At 31.7% G+C, this 23442-nt stretch overlaps 1 protein-coding gene across 1 annotated transcript; it reads left to right on the plus strand.

The window, feature by feature from the left end:
- The first annotated feature begins 6108 nt into the window (after positions 1-6108).
- On the plus strand, positions 6109-22045 carry LOC143057613 (peptidyl-prolyl cis-trans isomerase H-like). The gene is made up of 7 exons (XM_076230945.1): positions 6109-6216; positions 9250-9314; positions 9547-9615; positions 10542-10584; positions 10982-11077; positions 13320-13407; positions 21663-22045. The coding sequence occupies exons 1-7, from the start codon at positions 6145-6147 to the stop codon at positions 21770-21772; spliced, it is 543 nt and encodes a 180-aa protein (XP_076087060.1). The 5' UTR covers positions 6109-6144; the 3' UTR covers positions 21773-22045.
- The last annotated feature ends 1397 nt before the right edge of the window (positions 22046-23442 follow it).

The following is a 23442-nucleotide window of genomic DNA, read 5'->3' on the forward strand; positions in this document are numbered from 1 at the left end:
GATGAAGGTAGTTCCAGAAAAAGCGCTTCGGTCGCATGCAACTTTAAACGTTTTGTTTTCTTTTTTGTCGATTGCATGACGATAATATATTGCCTTTTTATGATCTACTTCAGTTCCAAGAAATAACACGGAAGGAATACTTTTAAAATGTATAGCTTCGCAATGAACGTTGTGCTAGGCGCGCTTCAGCTGGCCCCTAGAAAAAGTGTATTGGTTCAGTGATTATAGACGTCATACTAAACTTCGAAATATAACAATAAACTAAAATTAAAATCATACAAGACTTAAAAGGACAGAGGCTCCCGAATTGGGACAGGCGCACAAATGCGACGGAGTTAAACATGTTTCGTGAGATAACAACCCTCCTCTACACCTCTAGCCAATAAAGAATGAAAAACACATAGTAATACGAACAGTTAAACGCACTTGAAAAGGAAATGCAAGTCCTATGTCAGAATAGGAAACAAACGAAACTAATCAAAATGACAATGATAACAAATTAACAAAGGACTTAGTGTATTATATATAAAGCTAGCAGTTACTGTCATACGCCAGCTCCAGACATCAATTAAACTGATTGAAAGGTTATGTCTTCATTAATTTCTATGCACACTCTCTCCCTGTTGTATTTATTGCTAATTTGTTCCGGAACATTCATGAGATATGCGTCACTGGCAACAAAAACTCGATAATTTAAAATAGGTTGTTTACGTACAAATTACGAAGAAACTAAGAATTCAACTCCCTCGGACAAAGTAGCCCTTATAGATGGATTTTGATATGCGTTAACTCCACTTTGGCCACACACCTCTTCAATTTTTTTCGGTTCTTATTTTTCTTGACTTTCAAATTTCAGTTTTCAGCGTTCCGTAGTTGAATTCTTTACTTAAAATTCAGCGTTTTACATTGTACTGGTTTTTCGAGAGCAACATTGGTGTATGGCCAAAAATGGAAAAATCCATCATGCAGCTGACACTGTGGCTTCTCTTTACACGCCCCATTCTGACTGGATGTACCTGTGTTCTTTTAGTTTGCTAAAAGTCGATTGTCGTACGATAACTTAAAAATGTTCAAATAGCAAAATGCAAATAAGGAACAATAATATCCCTTAATAAAAAAAAAAATCCCTTTCCTTGTATTTACTATTTAAAAACAGTGATCTAGGACCCATAATGGAGCTACATGTACGTATATGATAACCAGTCCAAACGTTGTCTATAAGGGAGCAACCATTTAACTTTAAAAGTGGGGTGTTGTTGTTTTGTCGAAGCGGTAACAATTTTGTTAAGTATATCGCTGATAAAAATTTTAATTTGAAAAGAATTTTCAATTTTCAAAATGCTGACACCTTCAAATAGATAGATGGGCGCTTAATGTAGTACAGCGGCAACTATTACATACATATGAATGCTGAAAATAATGTTTATGGTATACGTTTATATATGATATGAATGGTTTCAACTTTTACAAAACCAGAGCTATAAGTTTGATATAAACGTTTAGTTTATTTGGCCTTTTTAATTTTATTTGACTTTATTTGAATCGAGCACCACTGATAAGTCTTTTGAAGACGAAACGTGCGTCTGGCGCAAAAACCGGCAAAATTTATATCCCGGTATCCATCTATGATGAGTTTATGTAGATACCTTGTAACAGTATCTTGGCTCCAATCTACTAATATTTGGTCTGAGTACTCTTAATTTCAGCGTAAATAAGATAAACATATCAAAAACCTCTCACATTGTTGACTAGCACAACCTTAATTGGGACACCATGCATTCAGTATTCCTACCGTACCAAAAAATATTAACTGAAATCATTGATACAAGGCAATATAATTATGATCGTCATACAACCGATAAAAATGAAAACATAACGTTAAAAGTTACGACCGAAGCGCTTTTCTGGATCTACCTTCTTAGGGAACGCTCAAAGCTGAATATTAAGGGCCAACAACTTACAAAGAACAGATTAAATGATATATTCTTTAGCCAACATGATTGCAGAAAGTAAGAAGTCGTAGAGCAAAACAGAAAAAAAATGAAATCAAAAGAGATAATACACCGTGTATTGAGCCTTTCTATTGCTAAGAGCAATTATTTCGTTACGCATTTTACAGGTACCCCTCTTTTTGCCCCTTTTCTATGTTTGATATTTTAATCAAAAATTTAAAAAATCAAACTTTCAAAAAGTGAAATGATCAACATTGCACGTAAGGTTTAATATTTTAGAAGTTTGATCAAAATCCTAAACTATCAAATTTAAAACAATATTTAGAATTTTAATATTTTGATAATTTGGTTAAAATTTCAAAATTTCAAAACTTTTACACAATTTGAAACTTTGATATTTTAAAACTTTGATCAAAATTCCAAAAATCCAAAATTTCAAAACTTTTTTAAACTTTGAATTGATAAGTGTTACACGGACCCCTAACGTGCAATTTTGATTATTTCACTTTTTGAATGTTTGATTTTTTAAATTTTTGATTAAAATATTAAAAACAAAAAAGGGGCTGAAAGAAGGGAATATGTTAACACGGCTCTGATTATAATCATTCTTAGTTAGGAATAAATAGCAAGAAATATATCAAATCGGTCCGTGTAACACTTATCAATTCAAAGTTTAAAAAAGTTTTGAAATTTTGGATTTTTGGAATTTTGATCAAAGTTTTAAAATATCAAAGTTTCAAATTGTGTAAAAGTTTTGAAATTTTGAAATTTTAACCAAATTATCAAAATATTAAAATTCTAAATATTGTTTTAAATTTGATAGTTTAGGATTTTGATCAAACTTCTAAAATATTAAACCTTACGTGCAATGTTGATCATTTCACTTTTTGAAAGTTTGATTTTTTAAATTTTTGATTAAAATATCAAACATAGAAAAGGGGCAAAAAGAGGGGTACCTGTAAAATGCGTAACGAAATAATTGCTCTTAGCAATAGAAAGGCTCAATACACGGTGTATTATCTCTTTTGATTTCATTTTTTTTCTGTTTTGCTCTACGACTTCTTACTTTCTGCAATCATGTTGGCTAAAGAATATATCATTTAATCTGTTCTTTGTAAGTTGTTGGCCCTTAATATTCAGCTTTGAGCGTTCCCTAAGAAGGTAGATCCAGAAAAGCGCTTCGGTCGTAACTTTTAACGTTATGTTTTCATTTTTATCGGTTGTATGACGATCATAATTATATTGCCTTGTATCAATGATTTCAGTTAATATTTTTTGGTACGGTAGGAATACTGAATGCATGGTGTCCCAATTAAGGTTGTGCTAGTCAACAATGTGAGAGGTTTTTGATATGTTTATCTTATTTACGCTGAAATTAAGAGTACTCAGACCAAATATTAGTAGATTGGAGCCAAGATACTGTTACAAGGTATCTACATAAACTCATCATAGATGGATACCGGGATATAAATTTTGCCGGTTTTTGCGCCAGACGCACGTTTCGTCTTCAAAAGACTTATCAGTGGTGCTCGATTCAAATAAAGTCAAATAAAATTAAAAAGGCCAAATAAACTAAACGTTTATATCAAACTTATAGCTCTGGTTTTGTAAAAGTTGAAACCATTCATATCATATATAAACGTATACCATAAACATTATTTTCAGCATTCATATGTATGTAATAGTTGCCGCTGTACTACATTAAGCGCCCATCTATCTATTTGAAGGTGTCAGCATTTTGAAAATTGAAAATTCTTTTCAAATTAAAATTTTTATCAGCGATATACTTAACAAAATTGTTACCGCTTCGACAAAACAACAACACCCCACTTTTAAAGTTAAATGGTTGCTCCCTTATAGACAACGTTTGGACTGGTTATCATATACGTACATGTAGCTCCATTATGGGTCCTAGATCACTGTTTTTAAATAGTAAATACAAGGAAAGGGATTTTTTTTTTTATTAAGGGATATTATTGTTCCTTATTTGCATTTTGCTATTTGAACATTTTTAAGTTATCGTACGACAATCGACTTTTAGCAAACTAAAAGAACACAGGTACATCCAGTCAGAATGGGGCGTGTAAAGAGAAGCCACAGTGTCAGCTGCATGATGGATTTTTCCATTTTTGGCCATACACCAATGTTGCTCTCGAAAAACCAGTACAATGTAAAACGCTGAATTTTAAGTAAAAAATTCAACTACGGAACGCTGAAAACTGAAATTTGAAAGTCAAGAAAAATAAGAACCGAAAAAAATTGAAGAGGTGTGTGGCCAAAGTGGAGTTAACGCATATCAAAATCCATCTATAAGGGCTACTTTGTCCGAGGGAGTTGAATTCTTAGTTTCTTCGTAATTTGTACGTAAACAACCTATTTTAAATTATCGAGTTGTTGTTGCCAGTGACGCATATCTCATGAATGTTCCGGAACAAATTAGCAATAAATACAACAGGGAGAGAGTGTGCATAGAAATTAATGAAGACATAACCTTTCAATCAGTTTAATTGATGTCTGGAGCTGGCGTATGACAGTAACTGCTAGCTTTATATATAGTACACTAAGTCCTTTGTTAATTTGTTATCATTGTCATTTTGATTAGTTTCGTTTGTTTCCTATTCTGACATAGGACTTGCATTTCCTTTTCAAGTGCGTTTAACTGTTCGTATTACTATGTGTTTTTCATTCTTTATTGGCTAGAGGTGTAGAGGAGGGTTGTTATCTCACGAAACATGTTTAACTCCGTCGCATTTGTGCGCCTGTCCCAATTCGGGAGCCTCTGTCCTTTTAAGTCTTGTATGATTTTAATTTTAGTTTATTGTTATATTTCGAAGTTTAGTATGACGTCTATAATCACTGAACCAATACACTTTTTCTAGGGGCCAGCTGAAGCGCGCCTAGCACAACGTTCATTGCGAAGCTATACATTTTAAAAGTATTCCTTCCGTGTTATTTCTTGGAACTGAAGTAGATCATAAAAGGCAATATATTATCGTCATGCAATCGACAAAAAAGAAAACAAAACGTTTAAAGTTGCATGCGACCGAAGCGCTTTTTCTGGAACTACCTTCATCAGGAACGTCAAAAAGGCGAATAATACTATTTGGTTTACTGTGAGTTGGTCAGTTTTCACTGTTACTTCTAAATGTTGGGCACTGGGAACACCAAATAGCTCTGAATTATTTATCTCAAACGCTAACTTTATATAAGAGATTTAAATCAACTTATTTAATTATGGTTTAAATAGGGTTAACAATTTTTTTTTTGATAGATGCACAACCTTAAAATTTCAGGATACTGTTATCCCATGTGATGTCTAATATGTTTTATATATATATATATAAAAGGGCTTCTTCTTTCCATTATTTATTTTGTAATTAAAAATGATTTGATATATTTCGTGTTATTTATTTATAACTAAGAATGATTGTTATCAGAGTCGTGTTTACATCAGAGTTTACAGGTACCCCTCTTTTAACCCCTTTCTATTTTTGATATTTTAATCAAAAATTAAAAAATCAAACTTTCAAAAAGTGAAATAATCAAAATTGCACGTTAGGTTTAGTATTTTTAAAGTTTGATCAAATTCGTAAACTATCAAATTTATAAACGATATTTAGAATTTTAATATTTTAATAATTTGGTTAAAATTTCAAAATTTCGAAACTTTTACACAATTTGAAATTTTGATATTTTAAAACTTTGATCAAAATTCTAAAAATCTAAAGTTTCAAAACTTTTTAAAACTTTGAATTGATAAGTGTTACACGGACCCAAATCATTATAAAAAATAAAAAAATAAAAGAAGAAGTCGGTTTTTCTTTATTTTAACCAGAGACATATGATACAATTTTGTATTATATGTCTCTGTTTTAACATATTAAACATCACATGGGATAACAGAACTGAAATTTTAAGATTGTGCATCTATTAGAAAAAATATTCAAACTTTTACACAATTTGGAATTTTGATATTTTAAAACTTTGATCAAAATTCCAAAAATCTATAATTTCAAAACTTTTTAAAACTTTGAGTGTCACACGGACCACACTCCATTTTTTTCTACTCATATTTGTTTAAGTAAAAAAAAAAAAGCGTGTGTAAATTTCAATTATACGGAAGTCCATCTGATTTAACTTAGCTTTACCCATCTTAAAAGTACTTAAAGGGAGATAATAAAAAGCCGACAACATGTCGTATTCAGAAAAACCAAATAACACTAACAATCCCGTTGTTTTCTTTGATATTTCCATTGGAAACACAGTACGTATGGTCATTTGAATATCTTCAATACACAGTTACACGCGACCGACATGTTATAGTTTAAATAGAACATAGTGACGATTTTAGAAAAAAAGGGGGGTAGTTTTAAAACTTATAATTTTGCCGGAAATTTTTTATGGAGGTTCTAAAACAACAGAAATTAACACGTGGAGGTGAATGGGCACTCTTTAAATACATAGACGTCTCATGGATTACTTCTTTGTTTAATGTATCCCTTTTCAGGCTTAAACATTTGAGGTTTTTATTCATGATTCTTGTTCTTTGCCAAAATGTTTGCTGTTAGCATTTAGGATTCATGTCAACTCGTACTCAACCAACTCGTACCCTATTTAAGCAAGGGTACGAGTTGGTAAAAATAGGGTACGAGTTAGTTGAGTACGAGTTGCTGAAAGTACAAGTTGTCGTGTACCCTAGCATTTATAGGGGATGAACTTGAAGTACAAAATGTATGATTTGCCAATGAGACAACTATCACAGTTACTAGTATTAAAATATAAGCATTTTCACACTATGACTATAATCTTAGTTTATCATAACAAATGGACAAATATTATATGGCTGTATTGTATTTACACCTCAAAATCTACTCTGCGTACAGAATTACCTGTCCAGTTGGAAATGTTTTAATGCCTGGCATACACTAGATATATGAAAATTAAATCCATTTTTCATTTCAGAAAGATTAAATCTTTTTTTTTGGGGGGTTTTAATGTGCATTTTTTTTTCCATTCCTGCACAAGGTGTAAAAATAAACATAAACAAAGTGATTTTACAACTTGGAGATGTTCCCACTCAGGTATAAACAACTCTTTTTATACGACCGCAAAATTTGAAAATTTTTTGGTCGTATATTGGTATCACATTGGCGTCGTCGTCTTTGTTGTCGTCGTCAGAAGACATTTGGTTTTCGCACTATAACATTGTATAACTTTAGTATTAGTGAATAGAAATCTATGAAATTTAAACACAAGGTTTATGACCATAAAAGGAAGGTTGGGATTGATTTGTGGAGTTTTGGTCTCAACAGTTTAGGAATTAGGGGCCAAAAGGGCCCAAATAAGCATTTTCTAAGCTTTCGCACTATAACATGTATAACTTTAGTTTAAGTAAATAGAAATCTATGAAATTTTGACACGTTTATGACCACAACCAGAAGGTGTGATTGATTTTGGGAGTTTTGGTCCCAACAGTTTATGAATTAGGCCAACTAAAATTAATTAGTAGATTTTCATCCAAATTTTTGAAAAAAATGGGGCAGGTGGGCAATGGTGGGAGGATTTTATTTTTTAAATTTTATTTCATTTGAAACCTTCTTGTCACGTGTTATTTGATCATATGCAATTGTAAATAATAAGCTTATATCATATAAATACATCCATTAGGTATCATGTATAAGACAGTAACAATCAAAACCAAGGAGTAAGCAAAGACTCATAAAACCAAAAGACATTTACACCAACAGTTACAAATAATAAGTAGGAAACAACACAAACTCCACTAAAAACCAGGAATGAAATCAGGTGCTCCAGAAAGGTAACCATTTCCTACACTGTATACGGCACCCATCATGTTATTTGTTTGTTCAGTTCGATAATGATGGAAGGTTGTTATGACTGAGGAAGAATATCACTGAGATATGATTTCTGACACACTTTTGTCATAATGGCCAATCAGCTCATGATGGCAACCATAAAATTGAGTGATGACCTTTATTTGATGATTCATAGCCCTGTCTTAGCAACTTTTGAGAAAGCAGTATTCCTCGTTCAACAAAATCAGCGTACATGTACTTTGAGCTAGCTCTAGAGTAACATTTTAATATTGAGACACATTTACTCCATATGCTGGTACCGCTTTTTCAAATTCGTAAATATATATCTCTGATTGGCAACCACTGTTCTTCATGTAATTGCAGAAAGTACAGAATAAAATGAAAACTCAAACAGTGTTGAAATAATAGGGTTGGTCCTTAATATGCAAGGTGCAAATATAATTAGTATGTAGAACAGAGTTGTTTAATGACTCTATCGTGGGTATTGGGACAGAGGATGTTTGCTGTTTTTTTTTTTTTTTAAACGTAAGGCATGGCTAAATTTATTTCTAAGAGCTTGCTGTTAATTAATAAATTATAAATGCGTATGTTTGTCGATTTTCTGAACTCAATATACGGTCATTAATCTAAAAAGTTCATGCTTGTGTCAATTTCTTTATTCCTGTCAAATGTGTTCCATGATTCTGACGCTTTTGGGTTTCCTTCACAGTCCAAATTTCTTGACACAACGTAATTGTATAAATAAAATAAATCCAAGGTGTTTTACTCACAAACATTTGTCATTTGTGACATAGTGTACGGCGATTTGCGTTCTTGGACACAGCGAATATTTCACGCCCTTTTCTTAATCAATCTCTTTGTTTATTCTCGGTAAATGATGTTGTCATCATAGATCAGCAGAATATATTGACTTAATCATCCAGTTAGAATACTCTGAGAAATACGAAAACCGAAATTTGCAAAAGATAGGGAAGATTTCATAGGGGCAGGCGGGGATAAAAATCTATCAATTAATTTTAATTGGCCTAACACCATACCAATTTCACTGACCTGAGTGTAAACATTTTCCATTTAGTGATGCAGTCATGACAGTATTAAAGTTTGATTGTTTTCTTCATTTGCATGAATTGTTTTATATTGTAAATCGTAAGCAATGGTAAGTTGATAAAACTTTTAATCAATGTATCAGTGCAGACATATGAGTAATCTGAAAGTATAAGGGGTATGACCATGATGACTCTACCTCCGAAATAATTACCCTGTACATGTACAAAAATGTACCAGGAAATAAATACTTGTATAAGTATTCATAACCATTTGATAACCGTGACTGATAGAGCATCATGATTGAAATTTAAATATAACATTGTCATGATTGTACTGTAAGATGAAAGCGATATTTTAAACCAAATTCATATTTAATTGTTGTTAATTTTACAATTTTGTTGTAATTGTTATAGGAACAAGGAAGATTGAAGATTGAACTATTTGCAGATGTCGTACCAAAATCGGCAGAAAATTTCAGGTGGGTTTTAATAATAAATTTCATAACAAATTCTGTAAACATACTGTAAATTCAGCATTTATTGCATGCATTTATTATTGCTATTTTGTCATTTTAGGAACAGGTGTAATATTGAAAAAGCCATATGATATTCTCTATTTATAAATAGAACAGCTCGAGATCTAATGCAAACCTTTTGTCTCATGTAATTTATGTATGTATCAACATTACACTTATTAATTTACTTTTCCAGACAGTTTTGTACTGGGGAATACAAAAAAGATGGCATTCCAATGGGATACAAAGGATGTACATTTCACAGGTAAGTCTTATAATTGTGTAGTTGATTTTCTTGAACACAGGGAATATTGTAATATCATAAACATAAAAAAGGAGATGTACAATGCAGGCCTAGGGTATACATTAATGAGCCATCAGCCTTATAACAATGTACAACAAAAGTAACCAAAAGATATCTAGAGAGAAACATGCCTTCAACAATAAACAGGTGTTCATACCTATCTAATTGTAATTGTCTTAATATTGGCTTCTTTACTGATGAGTAAAGTTGAGAATGGAAATGGAGAATGTGTCAAAGAGACAACAACCCGACCATAGAGCAGATAATAGCCGAAGGCCACCAATGGGTCTTCAATGTAGCGAGAAACACCAGCACCCTGAGGTGTCCTTCAGCTGGCCCCTAAATAAATATGTATACTAGTTCAGCATGTTCAGTGATAATGGAGGTCATACTTACTCTGAATTATACTCAAGAAACTAAAATTTAAATCATACAAGACTAACAAAGGCCAGAGGCTCCTGACTTGGGACAAGCGCAAAAATGTGGCTAGGTTAAACATGTTTTTTGAGATCTCAACCCTCCCCTATACCTCTAGCCAATGTAGAAAAAATAAACGCACAACAATATGCACAGTAAAACTCAGTTTAAGAGAAGTCTGAGTCCGGTGTCAGAATAGGTAACAAAAGAAAATAAACAAAATGACGATAATACATAAATAACAACAGACTACTAGCAGTTACTGACATGCCAGCACCAGACCTCAATTTAACTGATTGAATGATTATGTCTTCATCATATGAATATCAAGCACAATCCTATATAAGATCATTGCAAACAGTATATATTTTCAAAAATATAATCTTTTGTAAGGAAAGCTTGAACATATTGAAATAGATATTGATTAACCTAATTTTAATCTTTTCATGTTTCTTCCCCTTATTTTTTAGAGTGATAAAAGATTTCATGGTGCAAGGAGGTGATTTTGTAAATGTAAGTATACATATGTACTGATGTAAATGCAAATTAAATGTACTTCCAGTTATTTCTACACATATACCATAATGCATATATATTGTGAATTCCGAAATTATTGCAATGTTTTTTTTAATGCAAATAATGTGACAGACATGACAGTGTGAGTAATTGTATAATTAATATTAACTTGCATTTCAATATCTGATGCATATATCAGCATGATCAGAAGGCAGGTTTCCTTGATATCACAATAAATATTCATGCATTTTTGTCAACTCCTAAAAATCCTTGGAAAAAATATAAGTAGAACATAATCAAAACAGAACAAGCACCATACTCATAGCAATGATGAATCAATTCTTACTGTAATCCTTAAGAAACAATTGATACTAGCAGAGACTTATATTTACAGGGTGATGGAACGGGTATTTGTAGTATATATGGTGGAATTGCCTTTTCTGATGAAAACTTTAAAATGAAGCATGTTGGACCTGGTATTTTATCTATGGTTAGTATGGTTCAAAAGTAGTAAGTTTTTACTCTATGGGTTGCCAGGTATTAATGTAGAAAAGGACTTATTGACAATTTGAAAGTTTTCTTTTTATATATATATATATATATATATACATAAGTACGTCTGAGTCAGTGACAACCCTACAACAGATGTATCCATCGGATCGCCATCAATGATGGTGATACATGGCTGTGTACATAATGTATATACGAGTTGTATATATATATATATATATATATATATATATATATATATAAATCAAACAGGAATGGAGACAAATTTGGGACTTGAGTATTAAAAAAGATAAATCTATTTTTTTTTACAAAATGCTGAATTGAATGTTGAATATTTGTGCTTACTAAACCAATCATATTTAAGTTTAAAATACTGGTACTTTCTTTGCATACATGATACACAATAAATAAGATCAAATAAGTTTGCCAAAATAGAGACAATTTCACTAAGATGTTAAAGAAATAATATAGAGTACAAATCTTCCCAAAGTTGATTTACATATGTTATATAAAGTGCATTTTGATACACCATTTTGTACACTAGTACTACTTGCAAAAATAAAATGTTTGGTTAGTATCTATGTATTTTTGTTCTCTGGAGTTTCTCTGGAGTTTAAGAAGCTCCATCTTGCAATTAATGTTTTCATTATGTACAATTTATATTGGTCACATTAGTAACTCTAATTGAAAATATGCAAAAAGAATTGTATATGACTCAAGCAAGTCATAGAAACTTTATTGGCAATGATCTTTTTGAAACCTTCATTTACATGCAGGTATAAAACACTTGACATAATTGATTGCTCTTTTTGATACTGTTTATACAAATAAGTAGACGTGGTTTGATTTCAAATGAGACAACTCTCCACCAGAGACCAAATGACTTAAAATAAGGTCACTGTAAATGTCTTCATCAATGAGGAAATCCTAGACAGCATAGCGAGCTATAAATAGCTACGAAAAATTGTATTCAAAACAAGAAAACTAAGACCCAATAAATGCACAAAACAATAAAAGAAAAAAACAAGAATGTGTCCAAAGTACACGAATGCCCCACTCGCACTATCATTTTCCATGTTCAATGGACCGTGAAATTGGATAAAAAATATAATTAGGCATTAAAATTAGAAAGATAATATCATAGGGAACGTGTACTAAGTTTCAAGTTGATTGGACTTCAACTTCATCAAAAACTACCTTGACCAAAAACTTTAACCTGAAACATGCACTTTCATTTTCTATGTTCAGTGGACCGTGAAATTGGGGTCAAAAGTTTAATTTGGCTTTAAAATTAGAAAGATCATATCATAAGGAACATGTGTACTAAGTTTCAAGTTGATTGGACTTCAACTTCATCAAAAACTACCTTGACCAAAAACTTTAACCTGAAGCGGGACAGACGGACAAACAGACAGACGGACGAACGAACGGACAGACAGACAGACAGACGAATGGACGCACAGACCAGAAAACATAATGCCCCTCTACTATCGTAGGTGGGGCATAACAAATATGATATTCATCAACAAATAACAACCACTAATAGCAGGCTCCTGACTTTGAACAGGCACATGCAGAAGGTGGCGAGTTAAACATCTTGATGATGCTGAACTCTTCACTAACCTGAGACAGTGATGTAACAACACAAGAACAAACTATTAAAATCAGTCAAAAAGGCTTAATCGTCATATCAATACAAAGCACAAACTCACAAACTACTGAAGCTTATTCAATGCAAATATTACAGGTAACCTATAAAAAAACTCCTATATTATATATATATTATCTAAGACTTAAATCAAAATCAGCACACCTTTTAAGGTGGTACCCAACACCTTGACTAAAATTTATTTGGCTTGTTTAATTTTCATAAAATTTTGACAAATTATTTACTTTGACCCTTTGACAAAAATATAAAAATTAAAAAAATTGAACCAACCAATTTATCAGAAAAAATACACTGGTTATATAGCAGTTGACAAACACTAATTTTGATCAATGAGAAGCTTAATATTCCCTTAACAACACAATGTAATTAAAACGTTTAGCTGATTTTACAGAGTTATCTCCCTGTAGTGTTAGGTACCATCTTAAGAATAATTGAAATCAAGGTATTGTAAATTGAACTATTATAAGTATTATGGTATTTCTAAAACTAAAACTCTACATACATGTATTTTATAATGACTGCAAATATATTAAAATTTTGGAATTTATTTCAGGCCAATAGTGGAAAAGACAGTAATGGTTGTCAGTTTTTCATCACATCAACAAAATGTGACTTTTTAGATGGAAAACATGTTGTTTTTGGTAAGGAATTTAAGTACCGGTCTTTGTAAGAATCATGCAGGTTCCTGTTGATGGGCGATTCATGACCCCTCTTCAAATGTCTTTATATTTTGTTTATGATGAAGGTATGGTATGAAAATAAGTTTTCTGTATTAATTTTATCTTTTCAACTTTGGTTGCCATGGAAACCATCCTTACAAAATTTTGCCTAAATACGTCCATAAGTAGCCTTTGAAAATTGAAATATAATGGATTTTAAAGAACCATAGAAATAAAGTTAATCAATACAAACAATATGTATATTTACAGTATTGACAAACACAACCCCAAACTATACAAAAACGTTAAAATTTTGAATTTACTAAATGGTTTGTTTCCATAGCAACCATTTAAAAATGTGTTAAAATTCGAAAATGAAAAATTTCAAAAACTTTAAAATTTTAAATCTGTTTATCTCCCAAGACCAACAATACCATGACATGTCATTGACAAATTTTGAAAGACCACATTCTATATATTCAGAAAATAAAAAGAAAGTCGTGTGTTTTTTTTTCTTTAAAAAAATAATTTTAGTCAAAAATTGTCAATTTTCACCAAAATTCAGATTACCAAACAGATGAATACTGAAACATTTTGAACTTAAAAAGCTAAAACATTCCATTTATGCGTGCATTCCTGACACAAATTTGGTAATTATAAATGAGAAAATATGATTGATAGAGATATTTTTGTAGAGGACATTTTTTCTTTCTGGGCCTCGTGCCCCCCCCCCCCTTTTTTTTCAAAATTCAAAAAATCATTAATAAATTTAAAAGATGGAATTCAATTGTGAACATTTTGAGCATTAAAACATGAAATTTCTTCAAAGGGTGAGGGCAATAATAGAACCCCCTACACCATTTTTATATATTAGATTTTTTTTTAGAAATGGGGAATGTGTCAAAGAGAGAACAACCCAAACAGAAATTTAAAATCTTTAGATTCTGTTTCATGGTCTTTAAAATTGACTCTAAAGAACCTGAAGCGATCACCTGTAATTTTTGGTTAAATCTTGCATCAATGATTATTTGTCCCTTCAATATATATCAATGAGTGGCTTAACAATTCCATTTAAATGTTCTTTGTATCTGTCTTTTTTTCTTCAAAAGCAAAAAATGAATTTTACCCCTATGTTCCATTTTAGCCATAGTGGCTAAGTTTCTTGAAGTACAAGGAAATAAAAAACTAAATTTATACAAGATTATAACTCCCAAGTTGGGCTGAAATTGATTAAGCATATTCAATATCAAAAGAAGATTTTTTTTTAAAGGAAGCAAACTAGATGAACAAATTGTGAAAAATTTCTTTAAAGGGCTATAACTCCATACGGATTCAATTGACAATTCTGGTCATATAAACTTATTTGTAGATCCTACTTTGCTGAAAGTTGTGCTGTTTACAGTTTATTTTTGTCATTAATAATATTCAAGATAATAACCAAAACTGCAAAATTTCCGTACAATTAACAATTAAGTGGCAGCAACCCAACAATGGGTTGTTAGATTCATCTGAAAATTTGCTCTTAAAAGGCTTTAGTGTTTGAGATATGAGCTACACACTGCATTTTACCCCTATGTTCTTATTTTACCCATGGCGGCCATGTTTTTTTACAAAATAGAAAATAGAACACAAACTTAATTCTAGATATCCTAAGGATCATTCAGTTTATAAGTTTTACTGGAATTGGTTAAGTAGTTTCAGTGGAAATGTTTCAAATATTTTACACCGGACAGACGACAACGGAAGCAAAGTGATGGCAAAATTCACAGTTCCTTTGAAACGGTGACCTAAAAAAACTACGTCCGTTCTATCAGAAATAAACTGAAAATAAAAAATAAAAAATTTGTACCATCGAGAGCGCTAACAAGGCAACTTTCCATAAATTTTAATATTTTTAAGGGTCATAACTCTTTTAAAAAAGTCAATTGTCCATGATTATAGAACTCATCCGAGATATTGTTGATATTAATCTAGTGTATAAGTTTTATTAGGGTCCCGCCAAAGGCGGTCCCCTATAGTGATCAGTCTGTCCGTCCGTCCGTCCGTCCGTAACACTTTGTGTCCGCTCCATATCTAGAGAACCATTATGATTTCATACTTTATACTTTACATGTTTATTAACCACCACCAGAGGGCGTGTCATGATGTATGTACAACTTCCTAGGTCAAAGGTCAAGGTAAAAAAACTTTGGTTTCAGTTGACAACCCTGTGTCCTGTGGTGAAGATCGTGTCCGCTCTATATCTTGAGAACCGTTATGATTTCAAAGTTTATACTTGACATGTATATGAACCAACACCAGAGGGTGTGTCATAATTTATGAACGACTGCCTAGGGCATAGTTCAAGGTCAAAAACTTTGGTTTCAGTTGACAACCCCATGTCCTATGGTAAAGATTGTGTCCGCTCTATATCTTGAGAACCGTTATCATTTCAAAGTTTATACTTGACATGTATATAAACCAACACCAAAGGGTGTGTCATAATTTATGTGCAACTTCCTAGGTCAAAGGTCAAGGTCAAAAACTTTGGTTTCAGTTGACAACCCCATGTCCTATGGTAAAGATCGTGTCCGCTCTATATCTTGAGAACCTTTATCATTTCAAAGTTTATACTTGACATGTTTATAAACCAACACCAAAGGGTGTGTCATAATTTATTTACAACTTCATAGGTCAAAGGTCAAGGTCAAAAACTTTGATTTCAGTTGACAAACCCATGTCCTATGGTAAAGATACAATTTTTTAATGCACATTATTCACAGCGGGGCCCACAGAGATGGCTCCCATCTCAATGATATCTAGTTAAAAATCTGGCAAGAATTGTACCTGTGGGAGCGTTAAAGGGGCTATTTTCCATAAATTTATTATTTTCAAGGGTTATAAATGTTTTTATTAAAGTCGATTGACCACCAATATCTAACTTGTTCGAGATATTGCTTATAATAACCTAAAGTATTAGTTTCTTAAAAATCTGACATAATTTGTACATGTGCGAGCGCTGCAAGGACAGCCAGATGGACACAAGGACGGATGGCAATCAAAATTTTAAGCAGACCATGTTTAAACGAAAAAAATTAAGTTCTAATTTCGATTTTTATTAATTGAAAATTTTTTGGTCGCATATTGGTATCACGTTGGCGTCGTCGTCGTCCGAAGACATTTGGTTTTCGCACTCTAACTTTAGTAAAAGTAAATTGAAATCTATGAAATTTAAACACATGGTTTATGACCATAAAAGAAAGGTTGACATTGATTCTTGGTGTTTTGGTCCCAACAGTTTAGGAATTAGGGGCAAAAAAGGGCCCAAATAAGCATTTTTCTTGGTTTTCGCACAATAACTTTAGTATAAGTAAAAAGAAATCTATAAAATTTTAACATAAGGTCTCTATGACCACAACAGGAAGGTTGGGATTGATTTTGGGAGTTTTAGTCCCAACAGTTTAGGAATTAGGGGCCAAAAACAGGTCCCAAATAAGCATTTTTCTTGGTTTTTGCATAACTTAAGCATAAGTTATTAGAAATCTATGAAATTTTAACACAAGGTTTATAACCACAAAAGAAAGGTTTGGATTGATTTTGGGAGTTTTGGTCCCAACGAATTAGGGGCCAAAAGGGTCCAAAATTAAACTTTGTTTGATTTCATCAAAAAATTAATTATTGGTGTTCTTTGATATGCCAAATCTAACCGTGTATTCAGATTCTTAATTTTTGGTCCTGTTTTCAAATTGGTCTACATTAAGATCAAAAGGGTCCAAAATTAAACTTAGCTTGATTTTAACAAAAAAAGAATTCTTTGGGTTCTTTGATATGCTGAATCTAAACATGGTCATAGATTTTTGATTATGGGCCCAGTTTTCAAGTTGGTCCAAATCGGGGTCCAAAATTATTATGTTAAGTATTGTGCAATACCTCTGCGGTCGTATAAAGCTGCGCCCTGCGGAGCATCTGGTTTATTTATAAAAATACTATTTTTGATATAACAAAAATAAAAAAATAAAATATTTTTTTTGTCTTAAATCAGTGGTTTTGATAAGATAATAACACTCTGTAAAGATTAGACAAATGGGACAGTTTTAATCTTGGTACAGTGTTTCCAATTTCATTATCTATGGAAAATACATTGCCTTGCATCGTTTCTTTTGTGGACTAGTATACTATTGCACAGAGTCAGATTATGTACACATAATGGCTGTTACTATTTACCTCCCATGTAAATCGACATGTATCGAAACCTTTATGCAAACACTTATTTGTCACTATGTCGATTTAACTGTGCTAAAATTGAAATTGAAGAAGAACTACAGAACCTTTCTTTTTATTCTAATATATATATAATAATCTAACTTATCTAAAAGATTTGAAATAAATGCGGAATGTGTCCATTGGACACAGATGATGCTCCCGCTTCCATATCATAAAAGTCATAAACGGACATGACTGAAGACACTTACCAATTGTGTACTAACTTTTATGGTGATAAGAATTGTGTAAAAGTTTCGTAACATTTGGTTGAGGCAAACTAAAGAAAGAAATACAAAACAAAAAATTCAGCAACTTTTTCCCTCTATAAAGAGGCATTGCATAGAACAGTGAAAGTTACACCACCAAAATTCAAAGTTGATCTGCATTTGGTGGTTTTAAGCATTGTGTATAATTTTAATAACATCTGGTAAAGACAAACTAAAGTTAGAGAACAGAAACGGAAATTCAACAATATTTCTATTTGTAAAGGGGCATAACTCTTGGACGGTTTAAGTGACACCACCAAACTTAGTCTTGTTTGATGGTAATAAGCAATGTGATTAGGTTTCATAACATTTGGTTGAGGCAAACTAAAGATAGAGAACAGAAACCAACGTTGGGACATACTGACGGACGGACAAGGGTTAACCTTAATGCCCCCTCCGCCACTGCGGGGGCATAAAAATATGTAAATATAACAATTGATTAAATTAGGCAAAATTCAAGAATGGCCATTGCACATGGTTGTCATAAAGGTTTGAGAATCAAAACAGTATACAATAGTTCGGACCAGCAAATTTGCCTCAGGGCCACAAGGATAATATTTTTGAGAACCATAAAAAAACGCGATTATTCTGCGGTATACAAATAATAATTCAGTTAGGTTTTAAAAAAAATAATAGACAAGCTGTCCTTTTCCAACATATACAATAGAAACATTGACAAATTCTTGCACAATTAATGTAGATCGTTGGTATATATTTCCTCAGATAGAACATGTAGAATTTGTATGCCCCCACTGTAGCAAAGGGGGCATTAAGTTGTACCCTTGTCTGTAAGTACGTCCGTTCCAGAGTTATACCCTTATACAAATGGAAAAAAAATGCTGACTTTTTTGTTTCCGTTCTCTAACTTAAGTTTGCCACAACCAAATGTTTTGAAACTTATACACAATGCTTATTTCCATAAAATTCAGAACAGTTAGAATGTTATTGGTGTAACAGGTACTGTCAATAAGTTATGCCCCTTTAAAAATGGAAAAAATGCTGAATTTTCAGTTTCCGTTCTCTTTTTTTCGTCTGTCTGACATAGTTCATCTTACCCTGACCTCATTTTCTTAGAACATTGATAATGTTAAGTTAATATGATACTTGTATTAAAATCTTTACATAACACTTACAGAGTTTCAAAAGTAATTCAATTATAAATAAAACCAACCAGACATTTCACGGAGAGTGTTCTTGTTTAGCAGATCTTAGTCTAGGGTTAAAGTTTTTAAAGCATCAATCTGTTTCAAAAACCAACAATGAGTTGCATTAAATTGTTACTGTAACTTCTTTATAGCCATTTTGAAAGAGAAAGTATCCTGAGCTATTTTTTTTTAAATGTTCATTAAGATTTGTTTTATAGATAATCATGTTATGCTCATTGTTGAAGGATATACGGTGATCTGTGGTTGTTTATTTCTATGTCTTTGCTCTCTCTGGTTGAGAGTTAATTGTCTCATTGACATTTACAACACATCCTCTTATCTTTATACATAGACTTACTAGTAATTAAGTTTTGGATTCAACTTTATTCTTTTTCACTGACAGCATCAGTCTTAGACACGACAACGGGTTATGCGTATTACCATTTTTTTTTTAAACTTCTGAGAAATCTTACATATAAGATTGAAGGGAGGGGGTACATATGCTGCCCTCAACTTTAGAAGTTGTGTTATGCTTAAATTCTTAAAATACTTAGTTCACAAGTAAACACAATGAGATACCACATTTCTTTCAACAAATTTTATAATTTTGAAAAAAAAAAAAAAAAAAATCGAAAAAAAAGGAGGGTGCACCATACCCAGAGTGATGATTTTTCATTTTGTACAAGTATATCTTCATTTATCATATATTCTCCTTTAAAATTAACAAATGTGTGTCAGAATTGCATATATAAATGGAATGTTTTAGCTTTTTAAGTTCAAAATTTTTGATTATTCATCTGATTGTTAATCTGAATTTTGGTGAAAATTGACAATTTTTGACTAAATTTTTTTTTTTAAAGAAAAAAAAAACACACGACTTTCTTTTTATTTTCTGAATATATAGAATGTGGTCTTTCAAAATTTGTCAATGACATGTCATGGTATTGTTGGTCTTGGGAGATAAACAGATTTAAAATTTTAAAGTTTTTGAAATTTTTCATTTTCGAATTTTAACACATTTTTAAATGGTTGCTATGGAAACAAACTATTTAGTAAATTCACAATTTTAACGTTTTTATATAGTTTGGGGTTTTGTTTGTCAATACTGTAAATATACATATCCTTTGTATTGATTTACTTTATTTCTATGGGACTTTAAATTCCCTTATTTTATATTTTCAAAAAGGGTCTTTTTTCACATATTCAGGCAAAATGTTGATTTGATGGTTACCATGGCAACGGGCATAATACAGGGAAAATAAAGACAGAATTTTGACCATCTACCAAAGTTCTTATGATATAGGGCAAAAAAAATTACTTCTGTGACATGCCATGAATCACCTTCTGCATGATTTTTACAATGACCGGTACTTAAATATTTGAAGTATGTTCAGAATTATCTGAGTAATGGTTTTACTTAGATTAATTTTCACTGCCTTGGCCATTTTTTTTTCATTATTTTTGTCCCTCGCTAAGGGTCTGGATAAAAATGGAATATAATCTGCTCAGGCTATGTGAAAATTTCCAACAAATCTATGACTCACATGAATTATTTCTTTAACAAAATATTACTGCAAGAAGTCAAAAAATGTTTAGCAAAAAATATTTGGCATGAATCAAAATATTGCTATTACATTTGTATTGTCTTCTTTAAGTTGATAAGTTAATACCAAAGTTGGCTAATTTCAAGACCCATGTAGAAATACGAAAAGGTCAAGCAGTAACATGAAATTAAGACAACATTGTTCAGAGATAATGTTTATTTACCTTCAAATGCAACTATTGTATACCACTATAACTGAAAAATAATTTAAAAATTTGGAGGCCAAAATGTTCAATGAGTTCATTATTTACATGCATGGAGAAAGCTCAGGTACTTTAATATTTAGAGAAAAGATTTTATTGTCATAGGAAACAATATTGGTCATAAAGTGAAATTAATTATTTTCATCCTGTTTTATTTATTACGCATGATTGACTTTAGCAAGACTTTCATTTGTTTACTTAGATTTGACAAGTCCAAAATTCTAAACATATTTTCAACATACATTTGATTTCTATAATAGACTTGTTTACTTCTATGATAGACTGTAGTTGCTAACAAAATCATAAGTATACAGTATTGTCTGATTTGATCTTGTTAGGGCTATTCCAGAAAAAATGTATAGAGGAGGGGAGAGTTGGAAGGCACATTATATTAATAATACATGGAGGATGGGTATCAGAGCAACTTTTCACACTATAATGCACTATAATTCTCAATTACAATTGTCTGGGTGGCGGGTGCTGACAAAAACTGCCTTCCAACCTCCTCCATATATTTTTTCTGGAATAGCCCTTAGCATAAACTAACATTTTTTAATGAAATTTCCCAAGATAAGTAATAAAGAAGGAAAAGTTCACATAATTTCATATGAAACTTTATTGTTCAATGGGAGACAGAATACTACCATGAATACCTGGATGATGTAATGGAAACTTTTATTATAAATTTAAAATTACTTTTGTTTTTTATGAAACATGTTTTATATAATAGTAGTTCTGAAACTAAAGTAAATATGAATATTCTTTCTTATTTTTTCAGGAAAAGTGGTAGATGGACTGTTAATTCTGAGGAAAATAGAAAATGTTCCAACAGGACCAAATAATAAACCTAAAATAGCAGTTGTAATAACACAATGTGGAGAAATGTGACGATCAGAAACAGGAAATAACCATGACCATCAGTTTTATAGACAACATTGTCTGATTTAATTCAGTACACATGTATATGGATCTGTTTCTATGTTGTTGGTCAGATACCGCAGGAACCAACCAAAAGACCAAACAACAGACTTACAAAATGTTTTACTAGTACTGGTGCTTATATTGGAAATGCAATCAAGCATGAAAGATGAAGAAGCAGAAAATTGTTTTACTAGTTGATGCATATCTGTATTATAGAAATAAAAGAAATATCTGTCTTGACGGAATATATATTTTTATACCCAATTCTGTGGTTTCATTATTACTGGTTGAATACCCATTTTTCGTGGATACAGGTGAGCTCAAATTCAGATGTTCAGCGAATTTCACATTTTCTTTAGGCTTTGTAGAGATTGGCAAAAATACGAAATAAAATACCTGCAAAAATGCAAGTTCTCCTCAATCAACGAATCGATACCCACGAAAATAAATGAATCCACAGTAATATTCAGGACAGTATCAGTTGGAGATTGAACCCTTTTGGGATATGGGATATTGGGGTACACAAAGTTGGGATATACAAACTAGGGGCATAAATACTGTTGATACAATAACAGGAAAAGAGAAGGAAAAATTTAAACAAGTGACAGGTTTAGCTAGCTGTAAAACCAGGTTTAATCAACCATTTTCTAACTTTAAAAATGCCTGTATCAAGTCAGGAACGAATTGTTATCCATTTGTTTGATGTGTTTGGCTTTTGATTTTGTTCAGTATTTTTGTGATTTTACCTTTTAAAACAACTGGAAAGAGAGATGGAGGGACATCTAAAGTGGGTGAATGAGCGTATCAATACATTTTTGGGGAAAATTAATATGATGATAGATGGCTGTTTAATGTCCAGTAGAAAGTTTAATGCATATGTAGGGCGAGAATGTCATATTGAACCCTGTGTTGCGCTCTCTGTTTAAAAAATACCTACAATTTAACATAAAAGAAAAATACATTTGCAATTCCAATCAAAATATTGCTTAAATTGATCCACTCCTTTATACAATGCAAAACTGATAAAAGAAGACATAGGTGTTGCTCATTATATAAGGTAGTATGGTGTTTAAGGTTTCCAACTTATGTGTAATATGGTTTCTGCTAGAAAGTTGTTTCATTGGCAATTGTACCGCATTTCAATTAATAATGAGTCGTTGACACAGCTTCTCTTTTTGTCAAAATTGAGTCCTCCAACACTTAATGACTTACATTCATAAATCTTGATGTAAATAATAAATAGGAACTTAACTACTTTTGATCAGAGACTCATTTTACTTGTTTATCGCTGTCAGTATTCATCATATTTCATTGACTCTGATCAACATCTCTTTAGTAACTATTAACACATTATCATGTTTTGAGGTATTTCTATACATACAACTGTTGGTAACCAATATCCAGTGAAATTTCATCATTAGTTGTATTTTGTTACATTTTTGGGTATTTAGCTGAATTGTCTCAGAACCGTAGATCTCTATTGAATATCCTAACGTCATGCAAAAATCATTACTTAATTATGACTTTCAATTTTTATTCAGAAAGCTCAACATAGGGATAGTGATCCGGATGCGTAAGCTACTTTTTAAAAGGTCTATATTTTAGAAGGTGGAAAACCTGGATGCTTCATACTTTGT

This window comes from Mytilus galloprovincialis, chromosome 13 (genome assembly GCF_965363235.1).
Source record: "Mytilus galloprovincialis chromosome 13, xbMytGall1.hap1.1, whole genome shotgun sequence".
Taxonomy (NCBI): Eukaryota; Metazoa; Mollusca; class Bivalvia; order Mytilida; family Mytilidae; genus Mytilus; species Mytilus galloprovincialis.